The sequence below is a fragment of the Myxine glutinosa genome, chromosome 5 (genome assembly GCF_964187855.1).
Source record: "Myxine glutinosa chromosome 5, kmMyxGlut1.1, whole genome shotgun sequence".
NCBI classification, from domain to species: Eukaryota; Metazoa; Chordata; class Myxini; order Myxiniformes; family Myxinidae; genus Myxine; species Myxine glutinosa.
Genome location: NC_136265.1, coordinates 143,798,496 through 143,821,862, shown reverse-complemented (window position 1 = coordinate 143,821,862; position 23,367 = coordinate 143,798,496). Strand labels below are relative to the sequence as shown.

General features: G+C 43.4%; 2 protein-coding genes across 4 annotated transcripts in view; one reads left to right on the top strand and one right to left on the bottom strand.

Annotated features, from left to right (window-relative positions):
- MRPL11 (mitochondrial ribosomal protein L11) overlaps positions 1–16,235 on the bottom strand; it is a 193,399-nt gene extending 177,164 nt beyond the window's left edge. The window contains exon 1 of the mRNA XM_068135657.2: positions 16,072–16,235. The gene's annotated coding sequence lies outside the window, so the exon portion shown is untranslated. The remainder of the gene's footprint in view (positions 1–16,071) is intronic.
- A 160-nt stretch (positions 16,236–16,395) lies between these two features.
- Positions 16,396–23,367, top strand: part of SF3B2 (splicing factor 3b subunit 2) — a 62,617-nt gene continuing 55,645 nt past the window's right edge. The window contains exon 1 of one of the 3 annotated variants that reach the window (XM_068135652.2): positions 16,396–16,871. In XM_068135652.2, the coding sequence (XP_067991753.2) occupies positions 16,772–16,871 (100 nt within the window). In that variant the 5' untranslated portion in view covers positions 16,396–16,771. Of the gene's footprint in view, positions 16,905–23,367 lie in introns of all 3 variants that reach the window. The other 2 variants (XM_068135654.2, XM_068135653.2) reach the window with 2 other exon arrangements.

Here is a 23,367-nt window from a genome sequence, read left to right as displayed (position 1 = left end):
AGAAAATGCATTGATCGACAAGCATAGGTCTGTTTCAAGGTAAACCTTTGGGCCTTCGCTTTGGGGTTGTCATTTTGATGTACTTTATGCGTGTTTATGCTTTACCACAATGGTACTTTGAATAGGCTGTGGTGCCTTGATCCACTCACAAGTGCTCATGTCCACTCACAAGGAGAAAACATATATCTATATATATAAAACACAGTCTGTGTGTGTGTGTGTAATGTTACCGATAGACTCCTAAACGGAGAGGCTCACGTGCTTGATATTTGGCATAGACATAGCCATTGAGCCTGGGAAGAACATGGCCGAAGTTTAAAAAAATATTTCATAATATTTTTTTTACCATATTGTTACCTCAGCGCATTTCAGCGAGGAATATTATGCACGGAATCTGAGGCGGTGGCAGAGCAGCGCGCTGATTCGCTCAGAGCGATCACGTGATGTTCCTTGCCGCCATAAACTCAGTTACGCGTTCGCACGTATTTCAGAGCGAAAAGCGATTGTGTTTTTTCACATTTCAGCGAGGAACATTGCCATTCACACCACATAGGTTTTTTTTTCTTTCATCTTTACGAGATCCATATTTTTTATTCATATTTACCTCAGCGCATTTCAGCGAGGAATATTATACACGGAATCTGAGCAGGTGGCAGAGCAGCGTGCTGATTCGCTCAGAGCGATCAAGTGATGTTCCTTGCCGCCATAAACTCAGTTACGCGTTCGCACGTAATTCACACGTTCAAAACAAACGAGATCCGCGAAGCGGGTTGGTCGAGTCGTGTTAACCAAGATGGCGACACGGCGGCTTCACTTTTCATGGAGTATGAGCATTCTATATATTTTCAATTCAGTGCGCCCGACTCGCTCACGTACTTGATTTGTGGCATAGACACATTGGGCCATTGGGCCTTCACGGTGTAATTTGTGCGAGGCTTTTGTCCGAGTGAGCTTGAGTCGAGAGAGCAAATGTACGGGTTGGGAATGTACGGGTCTCCCTTCCCCCGCCCGGCAACGCCGGTACTGGAGGGCGTCACAGGATCGGTGAGTCTCCAAAATCCGCTTCGTGCTGTTGCGAAGATGCAGGACGATGTCGCGATTGTTGTGCTGCTCTCCGACCATGAGAACTGCAACGTCATTGTTGACTGGCCCTCCCCTTCCCTGCCCCCTCCGTCCTCCCCTCCCCCTCCCTTCCCCCTCCAGCCTACCCCCTCCCCTTCTCCCCTCCCCCTCCCTTTTCCCCCTCCCTCCTCTCCTCCCCTCCCCCTCCCCCTCCCATCCCTCCCCCCTCTCCTCCCCTCTCCCTCCCCCTCCCCCTCCCCCCTCTTCTCCACTCCCCCCTCTTCTCCCCTCCGCCCCCTCTTCTCCCCTCCCCCCCCTCTCCTCCCCTCCCCCCCGTTCCCCTCCTCTCCCCTTCCCCCTCCTCCCCCCGCCCGGCAATGCCGGGTACTTCTGCTAGTTCTAAATGTTTGACAATCTCATGATTTTCTTAAGGTCTGAAGAGGGTAGAGGCTGCAGCCTGCCTGGCTCAAGGATGAGGGATGTCAGAGTGTGGAGTCATCAGCAAATAGTTAAAGAGGATTTAAGTCAGAGAGATCATTTATGAAGGTCAGAAATTGGACTGGACCAATAACTCTGCCCTGGGGCACTTCAGCCATGACAGGGAGAGGAGATGAAAGGAGTACCAGACGTTGAGTGCCACACGTTGGCTACGAGAGAATCCAGGAAGTCAGTAAGCCAATTGTGGAGCTGGCCTTGGATACCATCGGCAGAGAGTTTGGAGAGCAAGGCAAGATGCCAGACAGTATGAAAAGCTTGAGATATGACCAGAGTGACAGCCCTGATCTCATATCTGACAATGACAGCCTCCATCCATTGTTTGGTGAGTAGAAGCAGCATGTCTAAGGTGGAGTGACCTGGTTTGAAACCAAATTGGTGTTCTGAGATAAGGTTTTTGGAGAAAAGGAAAGATTTCATATCATCTACGATTATTAATTCCATGACCTTGCTGATGAATGGAAGTAAGCTAATAGGTTTGCAGTTAAGTGGATCTGTATTTGCACCTTTTTATGCAATGCAGTGATGTTGGTGGATTTCCAAGCAGATGGAAGATGACCTAGAACAAATAATAGGGTGAAAATGGCAGAGAGAGAATGTGAACCAATTGGAGCAGAGGAAGAGAAACCTTTGCACACCTTTCACAATCTTGCCTGCTGCCAAAGCAATTTTTGGCAAGGCAATTTTTTACATATTGTTACGTGTGTGGGGGTAGATGATGAATCTCATAGGAAAGTTAGGAATGTGTAAGTTTTAGTATGCTCTGAGTAACGTGAAGAAGAAGCCCACCTCAATGTAAACCAAGTAGGGACTCTGTATATAATAAGATCGTATATTTGTCTCCATACGAGGCGGAGCTTCGGGCTTAAGGATAAACCCCAGTGTGTAATTGCCCTGTGAATTTTCCCTTCGGTGTTATTGCATCAAAAAGGGCCACCATTACAATAACTACAACAATCGCACTGTAAATGGACTCATTCGCTAACAACACTGCGAGGTCTAACCAACACGCAGCACATTTGCTGATCAGCACATTTGCCGATTGGCACGCAAGCCCCGCCTCACGGCCTTCGACGTCATCCTAACATTTCTGAAGAGAGATTAGACTCCGCCCCCCTCCGCACCCCCCCCTCTCCCCCCCCCAACGAATCGTAATGGGGAGGCCACACCCCGGCCTTCGTGATTGAGTAGCGCTCAGTGACTGGAGAGAGTGTGACATCATCGTGGAAGATTCGGTAGAGCAGGAAAAAAGAAAGCGGTCTCGCCAATTTTGTCTCTCTGTCCTGGCGCTTGTTGGAGGAAGTCGCATTTCCTCTTTGTTCCGGCTTGGTCGTGGGCATGTGGGCTTTGGCTCGTGTGTGCTCTTGGGAAAGGAATGGTGAGAAACAGCGGTTCGGAACAGTCGGAACTACAAGGCACAGGATCGACGTCGGCGGTGGACTGGGTCCGCGTCATGTTTCCAATGGACGTCGGCGACCACACTCCACGCCATTTTGTGCGTTTCTGCACGGTGGTTTGGAGGCAACGAGCGACCAGCAAGCCTTACCAGCCATTTGGGGACGCAAAGCGGAGTGCCGGCCGATTACCACAGCATCATTTATTTTCTTTTACTTCCATTTTCCCCGTGTTTGTATACGAGTCTGAGTAGGTGGGTCCCTCATTTAGAAATTTTAGTTCTTACCTCACATTCATTTTAACTAGCCGAAACCCGTGGAACATCCACGGAAGGGAGGATGTGGTGTATGGATAGAGTGTACCATTATGGATGGCATAGGGGATTTGCTTGTCCGAGTAAGAGTTAGGAAGAAAGATGAGAATGAAGAGTGCATATATGAACAACGATCGCCGACACCGGCACAAATGCATGCTCTGGATTGTCCACTCAGTGGACGGCTTGCTTTCGCCTTCGCCTGTCGAATCAGTGGACGGCTTGCTTCGCCTTCGCCCAGCAGACGCCAATACGATGGCGTCATAAGATGGCGTCGTATCGGCAGTTAATCGGATGCTTTTGGGCCCCAACGTCGGCTAATTCAGATTTTTCGAGTATGGCTGTACGTGATAAACAAAGTGCGCGGTTCGTAGATCGTAAATCCATTAGTGCCGTGGGCATCGGGTCACTGGGTGCGGCGTAAAAGGGATAACAAAGTCGAGTCCTTACGCTATTATTATATAGATTGTGCTTTCATTATTTTTACTAAATCCATTATTATTTGTGCATTTTACTTTTCTCGTCCTGGTTCATTTCTTTGTTTGTGGGTTCGGATTAACACCTGCGTGTGTTCCCGATCAGGAAAGACCTCAAACCTTCCCACTCATGTCACTACCGCCAAGATGGGTATACGCATCGGAGTTGAAGCTAGTTTTGTCCATTCATCGTCTTGTGGTCTTAACCCAAATATAATAACATAATTATAACATAAAAAATAAAAACTAATAATAATAACCTTGGGGTCTTCCAAAGTAAATTGCTCTCTCTCAACTCTCATGCACAGATTTATCCCATCTCGTCTTCAGTTGTCATACCCTTCCTCACGTACATGGTACAAGGAATCTTGTGGTGAGGCTGTTGCCCAGAAACAACTTGCCTTCGTCTCCTGGAAAGCAAATCCAACGGAAGGAAATCTCATTTCCTTTCACAAAGCCCGAAACAAGTGTGTGTCCACCCTCAGGAGAGCCAGGAAACAATATCTCTCCGTTCTCAAGACCGAACTCTCTTATCTGTCTCCCTCTTCCAAATCCTGGTGGCATCTGGTCAAATCTGTTTCTGGTCTTTGTTCCCCCTCCATCCCCTCCCTCACCTAAAACGGCGACACGGCTGACTCCGCACGTGAAAAAGCTGAATGCCTCAACTCTGTTTGCCTCTAAATCTTGTGTCCCAAACCCATCCCTCTCTGTACCCACCGTACCCAGTCGTACCCAGCTGCTCCTGGACTCTGTGTCCTTTCCTCCTGACAAGGTGGAAAAGTTTCTGTCAACCCTCGACTCTGATTCTGCAACTGGACCTGACGGCATCAGCCCACGGGTCTTAAAATCCTGTTCTTCCGCTCTTTCACTCCCTCTCTCTGTTCTCTTCACCCTCTCTTTTGCTCAAGGTCATCTGCCAACTGCTTGGAAATCAGCCAATATCACCGATTTGCACAAAAAATGTGCAAAAACAGATCCTAGCAACTCCAGACCAATCAGCCTTCTCCCAATTATCAGCAAAGTCATGGAATCCATCATTGCTTCGGATGTGAAATCTTTCCTCTTCTCCAATGGCTTGATCTCTGATCATCAATTTGGTTTCAGACCTGGTCACTCTACTCTGGACATGCTGCTTCTGCTTTCTCAACAATGGATGGAGGTCCTCAATGCCAAACAGGAAATTAGAGCTGTCTCCCGTGACATATCACGTGCCTTCGATACTGTCTGGCACCCCGCTCTGCTCACCAAACTCTCCTCCTTTGGTATCCATGGAAATATCCACGCATGGCTGGCGGACTTCCTCTCTAGTCGTAGTCAACGTGTGGCCCTGAATGGGTTTCTCGCATCTCCTCTTCCTGTTCAGGCTGGAGTTCCCCAAGGCAGTGTTCTGGGCCCTGTGCTTTTTCTGGTCTTCATCAATGATCTCTCTGCCTCTCTTGAAAATCCTCTCTATCTCTTTGCTGATGACTCTACTCTCTGTCGCTCCATTCCTCATCCCTCAGATCGGCAGTCTGCAGCCTCCTCACTCTCTGCAGACCTGGACAAAATCACAGACTGGTCAAACAAGTGGAACATGTCTTTCAATCCTGACAAATCTCACACTCTTACGATGTCTCTCCGGAAAGACGGACTGGACAACCCTCCCATCCACTTTCTGAATAATCCTCTCCAAGAAGTTCTGTCACTCAAGCTTTTGGGTCTCACTATCTGCCATGATCTTTCCTGGGAAAACCACATTTCAAATCTGGCATCCAAAGCCAGTCGCCGACTGGGCATCCTCCGTCGTGCAAAGTCCTTCCTTGGCACACCTGAGCTCCTCACCACATACAAGGCTTTCATCCGCAGCTCAATGGAATACTGCGCTCCCCTCTGGGCTGGTGCTCCTGCCTCACACCTAGCTCGTCTTCACGCTGTTGAAACCAAAGCGTTCAGAATCATTGGAATCTCCTGTGATGAAGCTCACTCCAAAGGCCTTTCATTCACTCACCGCAGGCAAGTTGGTGGTCTTTCCGCCTTCTACCGACTCCTCTCCGGCCTTGCCCCCCCAGCTCTCTCTGGGCTCTGTTCCCCAAATATTCCTACAGGTCGCACAAGATCTGCCTGCAACCCTCTTATGGTTAAACTGCCAAAATCAAGACTCTCTGCTCACCTTCACTCCTTCATTCCTCTTTTCTCTTTTCTCCCACCTCTGGATCAAACTCCCTCACTCTCTTCAATCCCACTCCTCCCTCCAGGTCTTTAAAACAGCTGTTCACCACCATCTCTTATCTTCCCCTATCCAAAACCTTGATCTTTTCTACCCCCGCTAATTTCACCCCAAATCCACTTTTTTGAAATACCAACTTCTTTCCTGGAAGTCCTTGGTGTCCTTGTGTTTTATACTCCTCCCACCCCCCCCCCCCCTTCCCATGCCTCCTCCCCCCAAGCCCTCTCCCTCCCACAGATCTCCCGATGTCCCTGCTCTCAAATGTTGTTTGTGTGCTTCCCCTTCTCTCCCCATCTTGTCTACCGCTCCCTCTTTTTATATATTTTGTTTGTCTGTTTGATTTGTTTGTGTGATAAATGTTAGCTCTTTCACGAGCCTCGATTCTGTATACAAAAAAAAACAAAAAAAAACCCCAGGCACACGACAATATTTTCAGCAGCGCTTCAACAGTCCAAAGTCACCCCCATTGTTTCCCCATAACCATTCAACCCATTAATAAACTCAGATTTTGATGCGGCCGGTACACCTTCGTTTGGCAACAGATATGAGGCTTGTGGCCAAATTTCATCAAAATCGTGTGTTTGGTTCAAACGATTATAATGACTGAAGTGGTTACAGACTCACTCACTCAATGACTTACCTACTGACACTGCTCGATCACATAAGCTCACCGGACTAAAGTCCAAGTGAGCTGAGAATGCATTGACATCTCCGAAGGTCTTGGTTACCTCCACCTCCGAAGGTGGACAGAGGTTATGTTTTCACCCTTGTTTGTCCATCTGTTTGTTACTTGCAAAATCGAAGATTTTTCAAGTATATTGGTTAGTCTTGTGCGTTAGTCTGTCTGTCTGTCTGTCTGTCTGCTTGTCTGTCTGTCTGTCAATCGCCAACAGATCACAATTTTAAACCGATCTTCACGAAATTTGACCAGATGGTAGAGTTGGTCATAAGCCTGGAGTTAGGAGCCTGGAGCCTGGTGTTAGGCTAGCGGCTAGGGTGCCAGCTTAGGATCCTAGGATCCTGGGTTTGAATCCCGGTCGATCGCTGAATTAACGCCAGGGGGGTTGACTCAGCCTGTCATCCTTCTGAGGTCGGCTAATTGAGTACCAGTTCACTGGTAATTCCCTGTTTGTCGTAAAAGGCGACAAAAAGGGATGGCGGCAGGAAGGGCATCCGGCCGTAAAACATTGCTTCAAAAAGGGGACCAACAACAAAAAAAACAACAACCACGGTGCCCGAAAAAGGCCAACCCCCGCTTTTCGGGGAAAAATGGCCTCTAAAGGTAGCCTGTAGAGTTGGTCATAAGGAAGAACCCTATTGATTTTGAGTTCAAAGGGCATCTTGTGGTCAAATTTCGAAAATTGCCATTTTTCATCGATTGACTTGAAAGTTTTTGTATACAAGATCGAGGCTCGTGTAAGAACTAACATTAATCACAAAAAGACAAACTGACACATAAAACATAAAACATATGATAAAGGGAGCGGGAGACAAGATGGAGAGCAGTGACATCGGGAGATCTGCCCTTGTTTCACGTTTGCTCCAGGCAAAAATGTTTGAGCCTTGAACCACTCCGCAGAACACAGCTGAGGCTCCACCACACAACCTGCAGAATTTGGCCATTGCTGCTCATATTCTGGTATCTGGACCCAAAATTCTCCTGGTCCTTGCACCGAGAAAATATCGACTTCGTAGATGTCCATGACTGACTTGGCCTTTCTCCATCGAGGTGAATGAAACACGTGTAGGACATCCGCTACAGGTGGGATTTTAACTCCTGTAAAATCCTTTTCAAATGGTCTGGATCCTCTTGTAAAAGGCCAAATTATGCGGCAAAACACAAGTTGTACAGTTGTTGGACGGTAGTGAAGAACTTAAATTGGATGCACAGTATCAGTGGAGCTTCTACGTGCAAATACACACAGAAAAAAAGAAATCAAAGTTGAACAGCATTTGCATGTTGTCACTAAATTGGGAAACCAATTCTTTTGAGGTCAAAAGGTCATCAATTTTTATCTGTAAAATCGTCAAATTTCATCCAATTGACTAACAAATTAAACAGCAATTGCATAGTGCCTCATTGAATTGGGAAACAAAATATTATTAAGGTCAAAGGTCAACTCAAGGTCAAACTTCTAAAATCATCAATTCTCATCTGAAAAATCGTCACTTTTAATCTTATGAACTTGGAAATTAAACAAAAATTCCATAGGACATCACTGAATTGGGGAAGCAACTATTATGAGGTGAAAAGGTCAAAGGTCAACTCAAGGTCAAACTTCTAAAAGCATCAATTTTCATCTGAAAAATCATCACTTTTCATCCAATTGTCTTCAAAATTAAACGCCAACTGCATAGTGCCTCATTGAATTGGGAAACCAACTATTTTCAGGTCAAAAGGTCAAGTTGATTGATTGACTTGAAAATTGACTTGAAATGGACAATTTGATGTATCCATAGTAACTTTTTATTTTAGGGAGAGGTTGACTTTGCAACTATCGTGCTCTGCATGAAATCTTGTTACTTGCAAAAATCAAAGATTTGGTCTTGTGTGCTATTCTCTGTTTGTCTGTCTGCCTGTTTGTCTGTCTGCCTGTCTGTATGTCAGTCGCCTACAGGTCACAATTTTCAACCGATCTTCACGAAACTTCATCAAATGGTCGAGTTGGTCATAAGCAAGAAGCCTATTGTTTTTGGGGTCAAAAGGTCAACATAGGCCAAAGGTCACCAACTTTGTCGAATTTCAAAAATCCTCAGTTTTCATCCGATTGACTTGAAATTTGAAGAGGATTTCCATATCTGGTCACTTACTTCAACCACCAATTACATTTTAGGTCAAAATAGGCCAAAAGGTCAACATAGGCCAAAGGTCACCAACTTTGTCAAATTTCTAAAATGCTCAATTTTCATCTGATTGACTTGCAATTTGAAGAAGATTTGCATATCTGGTCACTGAATTCAACCACCAAGTATTTTTGAGGTCAACATAGGCCAAAAGGTAACAACCATTTCCAGATTTCTAAAACCTTCAATTTTCATCTGATTAACTTGAAACTTGAAGAGGATTTGCCTTATCTGGAAAGTGAATTCAACCCCCAACTATTTTTTAGGTCAACATAGGCCAAAAGGTCAACATAGGCCGCATTTCTAAAATCCTCAAATTTCATCCGATTGACTTGAGATTTTAAGAGGATTTGCATACCAGGTCACTGAATTCAACCACCAATTATTTTTGAGGTCATCATAGGCCAACAACTTATTTAAGGGATTTCACAAGTATTGTGCTATGCATGACATATTTCTTGTTTGTTTGTATGTCACTCGCCTACAGGTCACAATTCCAAACCAATCATCATGAAACTTTACCAAGTTGTAGAGGTAGTCACAACTGAAGCCTATTGATTGAGGTCAAATGTCAAAGGTCATCTTGTGGGAGGTCCGGCAGCTCTGTCCGACCAATGGGTGTACATTTTTGACTGTACACCCTCGTCCCACAGGTGGGACTGTGGGACGAGGGAGAGAGAGGGAGAGAGAGGGAGAGAGAGAGAAGACAAGAGGGAAAGGGCCGCAGACATGGCACTCTGACTGTGACCATACTGCCCTGATGAATCCGGGCAGCAGGGAAGAATGGAGATGATTTGGCCCCTGACTTGCATTTGGGAGTATAACACGTCTTGTCTGTGGTGGTGGTTGTGATGGTGGTGGCAGTGGTGGTGATGGAGAGGAGTGGGGGGTTGGGGGGGGGGATGTGGTAGAGAGGATGGGGACAATCTCTCCTGACAGTTTTCTCCAAAACAATGATTAAAAGAGCATTAAACATATGGATTCAGGGAAAATATTAATAAATGACAAACCTCTGTGTATTTTGTAAATGGCTTTGAACCAAGAGGCTTGATGTCCCTTGGGAGGGATGGTGTACTGGCTGATGTACAGTCAGCTGATGTACACATGCATTATTGATGTGAGTGGTTGACCTGTTCTTTTGTCCAATAGTTTTAAGTTAACGTGATGCCTTCAGAATTCTGGGCCAGAACCAGGAATACAAGTAGATAGTTGCTTGTTTAAATGCACGGTACATTATCGACATGAAGAAAATTACTTTGAAATTTATCTGCACTTTTCAGATTAATCAAAACTTTATATGCCACACACATGAACACTTGATTTTCAATTAACTGTATTGCATTGGTGACATGGATAGGTTGAAATATCTTGCTGTGTTGTCTTATAGTACAAAAATCTTGTCTTTGTCGACTTGTCTTTTTAGAGTTTTTTGGTATTCATCTTCGACTCGTTATCTGGTTGAACCTGATAAATGAAGGCAAATAAAAACCAGTATCTGTGTAACTTCGCCATTGGTGGTTAAGCTTAAACACTAGGGAATGCAGATCGTGTGACTTCCTGTCTGGCATGAGGGAGGCAAGTTTCATGGACACTCAATTATCTTCACTTGAAGAATGGTACTGAGACATAAGACACAGCTCATTGTTCTGTTTGCCCCTAATGGTGTTTCAAATTAGCACCTGGAGTGAACCCTTCATTTGACCAAAGTGGGAAACCGAGGGGCTTTGGCAACTTTCAAAGTCCCCCTTTGTCAGGTAAAGGTGAAATTATATAAACTAGCAACGGTACCCACCCTATGGGCCCTACGGACCCTACGGACCTTCAATTAGGAGGCCCAAATGAAAAGGCAAAATATGAAAAATTGAAGGGTTTTTTTTATTTTAAACGATTTATACAAACATCCGTTAAATCATATCACACACAAATTATCAAAATCTAAACAGTATTTGTAGAATTTCAATAAAGGCCAAATCACTGTTCATATCGGTAAATATTATTCCATAGTGTTTGGGAAAATTGGAAAAACAATGTCGCTATTTTACTCCAGGGGGTTTGGAAAAACTGGAAAATTGGGAAATTGGAAAAATTGGGAAAAAATTGGAAAAACAATTTAGCCTATTTTACTCCAGGGGGTTTGGAAAAACTGGAAAATTGGGGAAAAAAAATGGAAAAAAAAATGGAAAAACAATATAGCCTATTTTACTACAGGGGGTCCCAGGATTACCCGCCCAAAATTTCGTTGCGATCGGTTCAGCCGTTTTTGCGGTACCTAGGAACGGACGGACGGACAGACATTTGGTGAATTATAGTAAGATGTGTTCGTTTACTGTGTTATGTATTTCTGTGTTATATGAATGAAATATATTACGATTTTGGATTTGAACCCCGTTTCATGCTCCCGGGGGTGGGAAATTTCGGTCACTGTGGTGGGTTACTGCTATTATTATCTTTTGTAGACTAGAACACATGAAGACAACTGGGATAACATACCGTAGATAAAAATTAGTTTGAGTTTAACGCAGCTCGAGGCGACTTCAGATGCAAAATGAATAAGAAGAAACTCTCTAACCCACCATGTTTGGAAATCGTGTCAACTATGTTACCACCTTGAATAACTTGAGTGAAAATCAAGCGGTAGTATATGAGGTTTGTCCAAGTAGGTGTGTATATATAATGTTGACACAATTGCGTGATGTTTTTTTTTTTTTTTTTTATTCCTGTAATTATTTTTCAGTTATTTCGTTTTCTCCAGTTCTTCATTCGTTTCTAGGCTTTGCCTATTTCATATTAGTAAGGATTATTATTGTACACCGCCCCTCCTTATTCCATTTCCAGGCGCTGCACGAGGTTATCGCCGGGCACCGAACTTCGGCACCCGGTGATGACGCGCGCCAAAAGGGTGTGCTCGGTTTTCACTCGGTTTGTTTTCCTTCTTGTTTGTTTGTCAGTGCGATATCTCAGCCATCCTTTGAGCTAGGAAGCGGACATTTTGGCACAATAGTGAGCAAGTGGCTTTGGCAAAAGCATTATTCATATTTTTTATTAATCAATTAATTATTATCGATTTATTTAATCACTTTTTTTTTCTCATCTGGGCAATATCGCAGGCACATTTTGAGTTATGGAGCCGATATTTGGACATGACAATGACCAAGTGATTTGGCTATAAAGGATATTTTTGATTTATAGATTAATCAATTAATCAATAAAATATATAATTTTTCAATTGATTACTTAATTATTTTTCTAAAAGTTACAGATTCGAATGAAGCAGAGGTGGTTTAGGTATGCTATTAACCAATTGATGAAGAAATTAATTATTTTACGATTATTATTTATTTTAATCAATCACTTATTTATTTTCTTTCTAATCTGGGCAATATATCAGGCACCTTTTGAGCTCGGCAGCTGATACTTGGACACGACAGTGACCATGTGATTAAGCTATAAAGGGTATTTTTGATTTATCGATTAATCAATTAATCAATGAAATATTTAATTTTTTAATTAATTACTTAATTATTTTTCAAAAAGTTACAGATTTGGATGAAGCAGTGGTGGTTTGGGTATGCTATTAACCAATTGATTAAGATATTTATTATTTTACTTGTATGTATTTATTTGAATGACGCAATTAATCAATGAATCCATCAATTCATTGGACACTGGTCACTCGCAATTCCGTCTCCATGTGCTGCAAGGCGGCATCGCCGCACACTGGAGGATGTTATTTATTTATTTGGCATGGGCAGTGTACTTTGATTGTATCTCCACTTGTTAGGTTTACTCTCCATGAAATGGAGAGTAACCTATTATTACTGCTAGAGTTTTTCTTATTATTATTCTTCCGCCCTATTTTGCACCTCCGAAAACTTCATAATTAATGTTCTCAGCAACCCCACTGGTCGGATTGACAGGAAATTTTCATCAAATGATCGTCTCGGCTCCTAGAATTTCTTAATGCTAATTATGACGTCATGGGTCACGTGCGTGGTATTGGCGCCATCTTGTAAAACAAATTCAACTTTTCCCCTCTGTATCTCCGAAACGGCTCAATGGAAAAATTTGAGGAATGGCTCATTCTAAAGAACTCTTCAATGGGAACAAAAGACATGTGTATCGAGTATATTAAAAATGCTAACGTTAAGAGGTTAGAATTCGTCAAACAAAAAATTTTCTCCCCCGAAAATGGGATTTTTTTCCCAGATGCTTAGTTAAAAAAAACTCAGATTGAAAAAAATTCGAAGTCATGCGTCACATGGTTCGGCCGCCATCTTGTTTTTCGTGAAAAAACACAAAAAACCCTTTTTCTCCGCAACGGCTGAACGGATCGAGCCCAAACTTGGCATGCGTATTCGCATACCCATGACGAACAAAAAAGTCAACGAGCACGACGTCATCCGACACATGGTTTCAGAGTTATGACGTTTTAAAGCTCAAACTAGAAATGGTATCACCTCCATAATTTGTGGAGATATCGAGTGGAAACTTTACAAAAATGTTCCACATGGGGGGATGTTTCAATGTTACTTGAGACGTTTTGATAAGTCACATGGTTTGGCTGCAATAAATAATGGAAGTTAAATTTTAAAAAGCTTGTAAATCTTGAACCACCACATGGATCGACTTTAATTTTTAATGCAATGTCGCTCTGATTAATCGGCAGAAGTGTGCAAAATTTCAAGATGATTGGATGTACGGTCTCGAAGCTATGTCTTTATTGTTGAAAGAAGAAGAAACCTACCATTTTGTCCTTCCAGAACATGCTCACGACAACGCGATCTCCAGCGGTCATTTGAACCTCAAATAAAATTTCAATTGCAGATTTCTCAACAGGTGAGGCATATTAACAAACGAATGAAACAGATTTGGTGAAATTCTGATTTTTTTTATATCGATCGCAATTCACACAGTTGTTAGAAAACTAAAGAAGAAGAAGAATCGTTTTGTCCTTCCAGGACGTGATCAGTCACACGATCTCCCGCAGTCATTTCAACCTCAAATGAAATTCAAATTGAAGATTTGTCAATAGATGAGGTCTATTAACAAACGAATGAAACAGATTTGCTCAAATTCTGATTTTTTTTAAATCGATCGCATTTCACACAAAGTTTGTGGAACTGAAGAAGAAGAACGCACACTTTGTCCTTCCAAAGGACGTTATCACTATCACACGATCTCCCACGTCATTTCAACCTCAAATGAAATTCCAATTGAGGATTTGTCAATAGGTGAGGCATATTAACAAACGAATGAAACAGATTTGTTCAAATTCTGAATTTTTTTAACTAGATCGCATTTCACACAAAGTTGAGAACCTAATGAAGAAGAAGAATCGTTTTGCTTCTCAGACAAAATGAATAATTCTGTCTGCAATTTCAGGTTAATTTTCTTTTTAAAATGGCTTTTTCTGCAATCAGTGCATGGATTGACATGTCGAGATGTGTGTGTGGGTGTGTGTGTGGGTGGGGGGGGGGGGGGGGAGAGGGATGTGTGTGTGTGTGTGTGGGGGGGGGGTTGGTGTGTGTGTGTAGGGGGGGGGGGGTTGGTGTGTGTGTGGTGGGGGGGAGGTGTGTGTGTGTGTGTGTGTGTGTGTGTGTGTGTGTGTGTGTGTGGAGGGGTGTGCATGTGGGGTGTGTGTGTGTGTGTGTGTGTGTGTGTGTGTGTGTGTGTGTGGAGGGGGGGATGTGGGTGTGGATGTGTGTGTGGGGATGTGTGTGTGTGGGGATTTGTGTGTGAGGGGATGTGTGTGGGGGGATGTGTGTGTGTGGATGTGTGTGTGGGTGTGGGGAGGGGTTGGGGTGTGAATGTGGAGGAGGGGGGGGTGGATATGTGTGTATGTGGGGGGGTGGGGTGTGCGTGTGGAGGAGGAGGGGTTGGATGTGTGGATGTGCATGTGTGTGGATGTGTGTGGATGTCTGTGTGTGTGTGTGTGTGGGGGGGGGGGGTGGATGTGTCGGGGGGGGGGGGGTGGATATGTGCGTGTGTGTGGAGGTTGGAGGGGGTTGGGGTGTGCGTGTGGAGGAGGGAGGGTTGGATGTGTGTGTGTGTGTGTGTGTGTGTGTGTGTGTGTGTGTGTGTGTGTGTGTGTGTGTGTGTGTGTGTGTGTGTGTGGAGGGATGTGCATGTGGGGGGAGGGGGAATGTGTGTGTGTGTGTGTGTGTGTGTGCGTGGATGTCTGTGTGTGTGTGTGGGTGGGGGGGGGGGTGGTGGATATGTGTGTGTGTGTGGGTGGTGGGGTTGGGGTGTGCGTATAGAGGGGGGGGCAGATGTGTGTGTGTGTGGGTGTGTGTGTGTGTGTGTGTGTGTGGAGGTGGGGGGTGTGTGTGTGTATGTGGGGAGGGGTGTGCATGTGGGGGAGGGGTGTGGGGGTGTTTGTGTCTGGGTGTGTGGGTTTGGGGGGGGTGGATATGTGTGTATGTGGAGGGGGGGGGTGAAGGAGGGGGGGGTTGGATGTGTGTGTGTGTGTATGCGTGGAGGGGTGTGCATGCGTGGAGGGGTGTGCGTGTGGGGGGAGGGGGGATGTGTGTGTGTGTGTGTGTGTGTGTGTGTGTGTGTGTGTGTGTGAAGGGGGGGGTGTGTGTGTGGGTGTGTGTGTGTGTGTGTGTGTGTGTGTGTGTGTGTGTGTTTATCAGGGTTGTATCCAAGGGGGTTGTGGCAAAGCATGTCCAATGAAAGTGGGGTTGTATCAAAAGTGGGGTTGTATGAAAACTGGTGTTGTATCAAAAGTGGGTGCGAGTAAACCGGTCATCACTGCCAGCAGTTTTAAAGTGGCAGTTCTCGTTGTTATTATTATTATTATTATTATTGTTATTATTATTGAGCCAGTAATACGTCTGCAGTTCATGAAGCATCGTAGCCCCCGACTCGCATACATCCATCAATCCATCGTGTGAGTAGGTCCAATTATAAAAACGTCACAAGGAGTGTAAACCTGTCACATGGTGTGACTGCACGGTGTGGTCTCAGCATGATAACCATAAGCATAACCATAACCAAGATGCTTGTTGTGGGTTTAAAAAGAAAACTACTTTTGGATCATTCAAATTTCACGTTCGTTAGGCTCGAAATGCAACCACGAAGAACAAGGTTTATGAATGTAATACTAATAGCACACTCATATATTTACTGCTATATCAAAAATTATCTGGGGTTTACAAACAGCGAAGACATTACTTGGAGTTTACATATTAAATGCTAAATGTGTAAACTGTCAACGTTTCATCAAAGTGCAATTCGTTCTGTACTGTGACTGAAGTAACAATAAAAGATAAACTCACATTCGATGAGTTTTCTCTGAAACTTGAGGGCAATAGTGAATGGAGAAGTGTTGTTGTTGAAAATAGGATGTTAGCGCTGCCACTCAGTTTGTGTTGCCATTCACATCGAGGGCGAGCTCCTGGGCGCCGCCATCTTGGATGAACCGTTTCCTCTTTCACGATCGCCGAGTGGTTGTTGTTGTTGAATTATTAGAGATTTCTTTCGAGAACAACATATAATCGTACAACTTATCGGCTCTTTTTACATCGTGTGATTTTAAATGTTTTTTTTTTTTTACAATCTCCACAACATTCATAATTTTTCTTATTACTGTAAATTAATTTTTAATTTTTATTGTCGTATTGTTCGTCGGTGGATTGAGCACACGTTAATTTAAATGCAGGATAACTCGGAACTCGTGCACTTGACTTTGCTTTGCTTTGTGTTGTGTTTGCGTCGCGATGTCCGTTCGAATCAGGAATATTTACGAATTACGTTCAAAGAGCTCGCGAGCGCATTCGTGTTGAATTGTAATTTTCCAATCGAAATTTTATTCCATCTCATTATCAGTAATGATACACCTGAAAGGATGTTTCGAAGACCAACAACAATCATCATTTGTTGGAACATAATATGTATCGAAGTTAATGAAAATATAGTAAGGAGCGACATTTCCGGTTCGTTAAGAACCGTTTCCGGTGGAAGTGGCGCGTGACAGCCATGGCGGACGCGCCTCCCGGCGTGGATCTTTCTGCCTTCAGCAGTTGGAACGTCATCGATCTGCGGACGAAGCTCATCGAGTTCGGTCTTCCGAGCATCGGTATGGTTCAGGCGCCATGCTAGGCTTGTTCGGGTGTGTGTACTTGAATAGCCAAGGATAGGCCTCACAACGCCAGTTTCAGACACTTGGATCTCTTGGGAGGTTATATTTATAAATGCATCATAATGATGCTCTAGCTATGTTGTGCTGGAAGTAAAGAGGTTTTGCTGTTTAAAACAGCTCTCCCTTGGTGTCCACGTCTGCTGATGGGGATTTAACCAGGTTGTGCAGCTAAAGAGGATCAAAATGCTTTCACTCATTCGGAAATTGGTGATAGAGCAGTTTGATATGCTAATAATAAGAAGAATGATTTTCAAGAAGCATTTCATGAGTTTGGTTAATATCTAGCAAGAAGCTGCTTTGTGCTGCTGATTCGCTTCGTTGTTTCTCTGACCTTTTGACATCTGTTTACATCCATGAGGACATGCGCTTGTAGTTGTAGTTTGTGGACAACAATGACGTATGTATGAAAGTAGATTACTTTTAAAAAGTTAAATTGACTGATGCTTTGTACCTGTGAGGTGTTGGGCCGATAACATGGTGAAGGTGGAAAACAGGTGGCGAGCACACAACCTTTTTGATGTATCCTGTTCACAGACAAAATGGACCTTTAAGTCCATTTAAGGACTTGATTCCTTAAATGGACTTAAGGTAGCACACTTACCTTCAAGTCTATTTAAGGCAGCACACTTACCTTTAAGTCCATTTAAGGTAGCACACTTACCTTTAATCGCATTTGAGGTAGCACACTTACCTTTAATTGCATTTGAGGTAGCACACTTATCTTTAATCCCATTTAAGGTAGCACACTTACCTTTAGTCCCATTTAAGGTAGCACACTTACCTTTAATCCCATTTAAGGTAGCACACTTACCTTTAAGCTCATTTAAGGTATCACACTTACCTTTAATCCCATTTAAGGTAGCACACTTACCTTTCGTCCCATTTAAGGTAGCACACTTACCTTTAAGTCCATTTAAGGTAGCACACTTACCTTTAAGTCCATTTAAGGTAGCACACTTACCTTTAAGTCCATTTAAGGTAGCACACTTACCTTTAAGCCCATTTAATTTTACACACTTACCTTTAAGTCCATTTAAGGTAGCACACTTACCTTTAAGTCCATTTAAGGTAGCACACCTACCTTTAATCGCATTTGAGGTAGCACACTTACCTTTAATCACATTTCAAGTTGCGCACTTACCTTTAATCCCATTTAAGGTAGCACACTTACCTTTAAGCCCATTTAAGGTAGCACACTTACCTTTAATCGCATTTGAGGTAGCACACTTGCCTTTAATCACATTTCAGGTCGCACACTTACCTTTAATCCCATTTAAGGTAGCACACTTACCTTTAAGCCCATTTAAGGTATCACACTTACCTTTAATCCCATTTAAGGTAGCACACTTACCTTTAGTCCCATTTAAGGTAGCACACTTACCTTTAAGTCCATTTGAGGTAGCACACTTACCTTTAAGTCCATTTGAGGTAGCACACTTACCTTTAAGTCCATTTAAGGTAGCACACTTACCTTTAAGTCCATTTAAGGTAGCACACTTACCTTTAAGTCCATTTAAGGTAGCACACTTACCTTTCAGTCCATTTAAGGTAGTACACTTACCTTTAAGCCCATTTAAGGTAGCACACTTACCTTTAATCCCATTTAAGGTAGCACACTTACCTTTAAGCCCATTTAATGTAGCACACTTACCTTTAAGTCCATTTAATGTAGCACACTTACCTTTAATCCCATTTAAGGCAGCACACTTACCTTTAAGTCCATTTAAGGTTGCACACTTACCTTTAAGCCCATTTAAGGTAGCACACTTGCCTTTAATCCCATTTAAGGTAGCACACTTACCTTTAAGTCCATTTAAGGTAGCACACTTACCTTTAAGTCCATTTAAGGTAGCACACTTACCTTTAAGCCCATTTAAGGTAGCACACTTACCTTTAAGTCCATTTAAGGTAGCACACTTACCTTTAAGTCCATTTAAGGTAGCACACTTACCTTTAATCCCATTTAAGGTAGCACACTTACCTTTAAGCCCATTTAATGTGGCACACTTACCTTTAAGTCCATTTAAGGTAGCACACTTACCTTTAATCCCATTTGAGGTAGCACACTTACCTTTAAGTGCATTTAAGGTCGCACACTTACCTTTAAGCCCATTTAAGGTAGCACACTTACCTTTAATCCCACTTAAGGTAGCACACTTACCTTTAAGTCCATTTAAGGTGGTACACTTACCTTTAAGTTTAAGTCCTTTGTCCATAAGGTATCTGAAAGTAACTATCGATTGTGAACTTATTTCTACCCCATGCTGGGTTAACAAAGCTGGGTTAAGCAATTGATTCACTTTGTCTCTCTGTCTACAAATGTCAGTTTATGGTCGAAGAACAACTTGATTTCAATTGAATGTTGCATTTTGAACACGAATCTGAAAACAAACCTACAGTTTAGCAATGGTGTGGAAAATGCATGGCATGTCATTCTGATTGCACATGCTCACTGAAGAGTCGGGTTAAAACATTACTCTATCTGTCAGTCTGGTTTTCAATCAAACAAAATGGAAAATCATTTCAAACAGGAAACTTTTTAAGGACTTCATAAAGGACACAAACAACAGGAATGAGGAACTAATGTAACGTGTTAAATAAGGTGGCGTATGCAGCAACAGCATAAACTTCCGGGAAAAAACAAACTCTACAGCCTTTAAAACTTTATTTTATTTCAATTGAATTATATACTTGAACACTTGAGAACACAAATTCGTTCTTGCTGGTATCAAAATACCTCCATTTAGCAGGACTTGGACAAAATATTAATTTGTCCCATTCCCTGAGGGCAGAGTAACTGAGATTCAGCATTTGGAGAAATATGGTGGCGCCTAGCGCTGCTCGTTTAGTGCAACACGCAAAGCAAGGGTTTAAAACACCCTTCCCATGTCCTTTTTTTCACAAGACCTCTTGTGGTAAGGTGTTCTATGAACTCTCTAGTTTGTTAACTAATCGAGGTATTACTAATTACCCTCGCCTGAGGAGAGGGTATTGCATTTGAGTCCGTTTGTTTGTCTGTTTGTCCGCACAGAATAAATATGATTTTTCTCTGCAACCGTTGGTCCGATTGACAGGAAATTTTCACCATAGGTGCAACTCCACGTATATAATTTTTAATGATAATTATGACATCATAGGTCACATGGTTTTCCCGCCATCTTGGAAAAACCGAAAAACTTTGCACCTCTATATCTCCGAAAGCGCTGAATAGAACAAATTGAGACATGGCTCATTGTAAAGAACTCCATGTGGAATAAAATGTGTTAATAATGATGTCATAGGTGCCTCCATTATGACGTCATAATTTGACATGTACAAAACTTCATCCGATCAAGATAAAATTTCTTGAGCATAATCTAGGAATAAATTAGTGGAGAAAAAAAAAATAGTGATGCCGTTATCGGTCATGTGGTTTGGCCGCCATATTTGTTTTAACACAAAAGCCCTAAAAACCACTGAAAATACATCCTGGCGAGGGTTTGCAATCTCCGATTGCTCTTGTTTTTTTTTGCCATTTGATGCTTCAGTAAATACCTATTGTTCAGCCCAAGAATGACAATAGTGGCGATTTAATAATGCTCCTGACATGGAACGTTGCTTCATCCAACCACAAAATGTCATTAAACAGTTCAAGACGGTCATCCTTCCAAGACCTTTCTGCATAATTTCTGAGAATTCCATATGAATATCACAGTCTTCAGAATGCAATGGATGCAGTGCGGTTTCCATGCATGGTAATTTGGTTGCCTTTTCAGCATAGTATGAGCTATGTAATGTGGTAAGTCACTTTCTTGGGATGGTCCGTCTCACTGATTTTGACCAACTTAGGGTGAAAGTGTCTCACACAACCTGCACCTCCTCTACAGGTGGGCAGAGGTTATGCTTTCACCTTGTGTCTATCTGTCTGTTTGTCTGTGAACAGGATATATCAAAAAGTTGTGGACTGATTCAGACTACATTTGGTGGAGAGTTTGGGTGTGTGAAAAGGGCAAAATGATTAGATTTTGGTTAATATCTTCATGTAAAAATAGTGATTGCTTTACTTGAGCAATAACAAAATATAAATAAGTACTTCCTTTTCAGACTCGCTGTAGTCTGGGTTCGATTCCTGACCTAATGATCAACTGTTTGATTGGTGCTTTACAGGTGGGCGGCCACTGCCTCACAAAATTTGTGGTTTCTTGGACAGACCTCAAACTAGGTGTCACATTAGTGTTAGTATTAGTTATTACTAACTAATTATTAATAATTAGCGTTATAATTATTTATATAATTAATTAGCGTTAGTTAGTATTAGTTATTATTAGTTAGTATTAGTATTAAACATTAGCATTAGTTGGTGGACGTCTTCCCTCTTTGGGTTGTATGACCGTCATTTGCATCAATCTCTTCCAGGTCAGGGGGCATGTGGTCTGTGTATTATGTCAAGAGGGGGTGGACGACGGACGGAGGTTATTAAAAAGTAAAAGCAGAGTTGTGGGTAGAGACAAAAGTAAGGGCTGTGAGGTGGTGGAAAGCAAATAATTGCACAGTGTTACCTGTGTTTGACAGAGGCATCGAGGGAGTGGGAGGAGGTTTTTTGGCCCGTAATTGGAGGGAAAGATAAAGACCATCTTGCAGGGAATGTGCATTACCATATTTTGTTATAGTTTCATTGCTTTCCCCTGCCAGTTACTTCTGCCACCGAAGGTGGGCGGAGGTTATGTTTTCACTCCTGTTTGTCTGACTGTCTGTGAGCAGGATATTTCAAAAAGTTATGGACGTATTCAGACCAAATTTGCTGGACAAGTTGAGTGTGTGACGAGGATGAATTTATCAGATTTTGGTGATTGTCCGGATGCAGATACTAGGAATTTTAAAGTGATTCTTCACCATTGAGAGATGATTCTTCACCTTCACCATCGAGCGCAACAGGGCGTTCTTCACGATTGAGGACGAAAAACGATGTATGGCATGATACTTCAAAATGTTGTGGAGGGATTGCAGATCCGGTCTATAAGTGGGATACAAAACGTAAACTGTTCACCCTGGTGTAGCTATGCGTCCTACCAGGTGCCGTTCTAGCTAAGTTTTTGTTTCCCTCCTCCTCCTTCTCCGGCGTCTCATTCCCATGTCCCCAACCATTTTCAGTTTGTTAAATCCGAAGTCTACAATTACATCGATATTATGTGTGGGATATTAAATTAGAAATAATAGATTTGAGAAAAAGAAAGGGAGGTGAAGTATTCAAGGAGTGGAGAGAGAATCCGGTTTGGGAAGAGTCTCTGGATTGGATGTAAGATGGGGGAAGAGAGGTGTAACACATTGAAGAGGAGGGATTGTAAGTTTGATTTTCACTTCCGGGTTCGGTTGCGAGAGGACGCTGGCGTTGCATATTCGCCGCTTCTCCGACTGGATGGATGTACAGGGTCTGCTTCTACCTTTCTGACCTGACATCTCACACCTGTCCTGCCTTTTCACACCCGCACGTGCCGCGTGTTCTCCGGCTGGATAACGGAATCTGCTTTTGATGGTACGGAATACGGAATTCGAAAGGCCCGCTCCCGTTGATTGTGGCCGTGGCCTTGTTTGCCGGTGGCCTTGTGGCCTTGTTTGCCGCTGTGGTCTTGATTAGCGGCTGCAGTCGTTTGCCGCTGCGTTTGCCGCTTTGCCTCCTCGACCTTGGCCTCGTACTCGTCCCTTCGCTCCTGCCTGGCATGGCTCTGAAGTACTCCACCGCAAGGCTTCTTCTGCTCAATACCCGCTCCACCCCATCATGCATCTCTGCCATCAAATCAAATGGACTCCTCCGACGACCCAGGTACATTCACCGTGGCTCCGGTCGCAAGTTTGTTTATTTGCAATCAGGTCACTCCATCCCCGTCCTCTGGTCGGCTCAGCGCACTCTCACTCTTCGTCCCAGCGCACCTGGTCACAGCAACCCACACGATCGCACCTCTTGCCTACGAACCCTGGCTAAATCACCTGAATTCATCCCTGCTGTTCAAAACAACATCAAGCTCACCCTGTTCAACACCCGGTCCCTCAACAATAAATGCCTCATCCTGAACGAATACATCCTGGATAACAAACTGGACTTTCTCTGTCTCACCGAAACCTGGCAACAACCTCTGGACTACTACACACTCAACCTCACCACACCCAATGGATATTCCTACGTCAATAAACCACGCTCGGAGGGCCGAGGTGGTGGAATTGCCGTTATCCACCGTCAAGACATCAAGACCAACCTCATCTCCATCTCATCTGCTCCATCATTTGAACACCTGGCTTTAAAACTCTCTGGTCACACGCAGTCAGTCATGGCTGTCGTCTACCGCCCTCCCAAACCACACCCATCATTCCTGTCTGACTTCTCCTACTTTCTGACCCAGCTATGTTCCCTCTCCCCCTCAATCCTCCTCCTTGGTGATTTCAATATCCACATGGACTC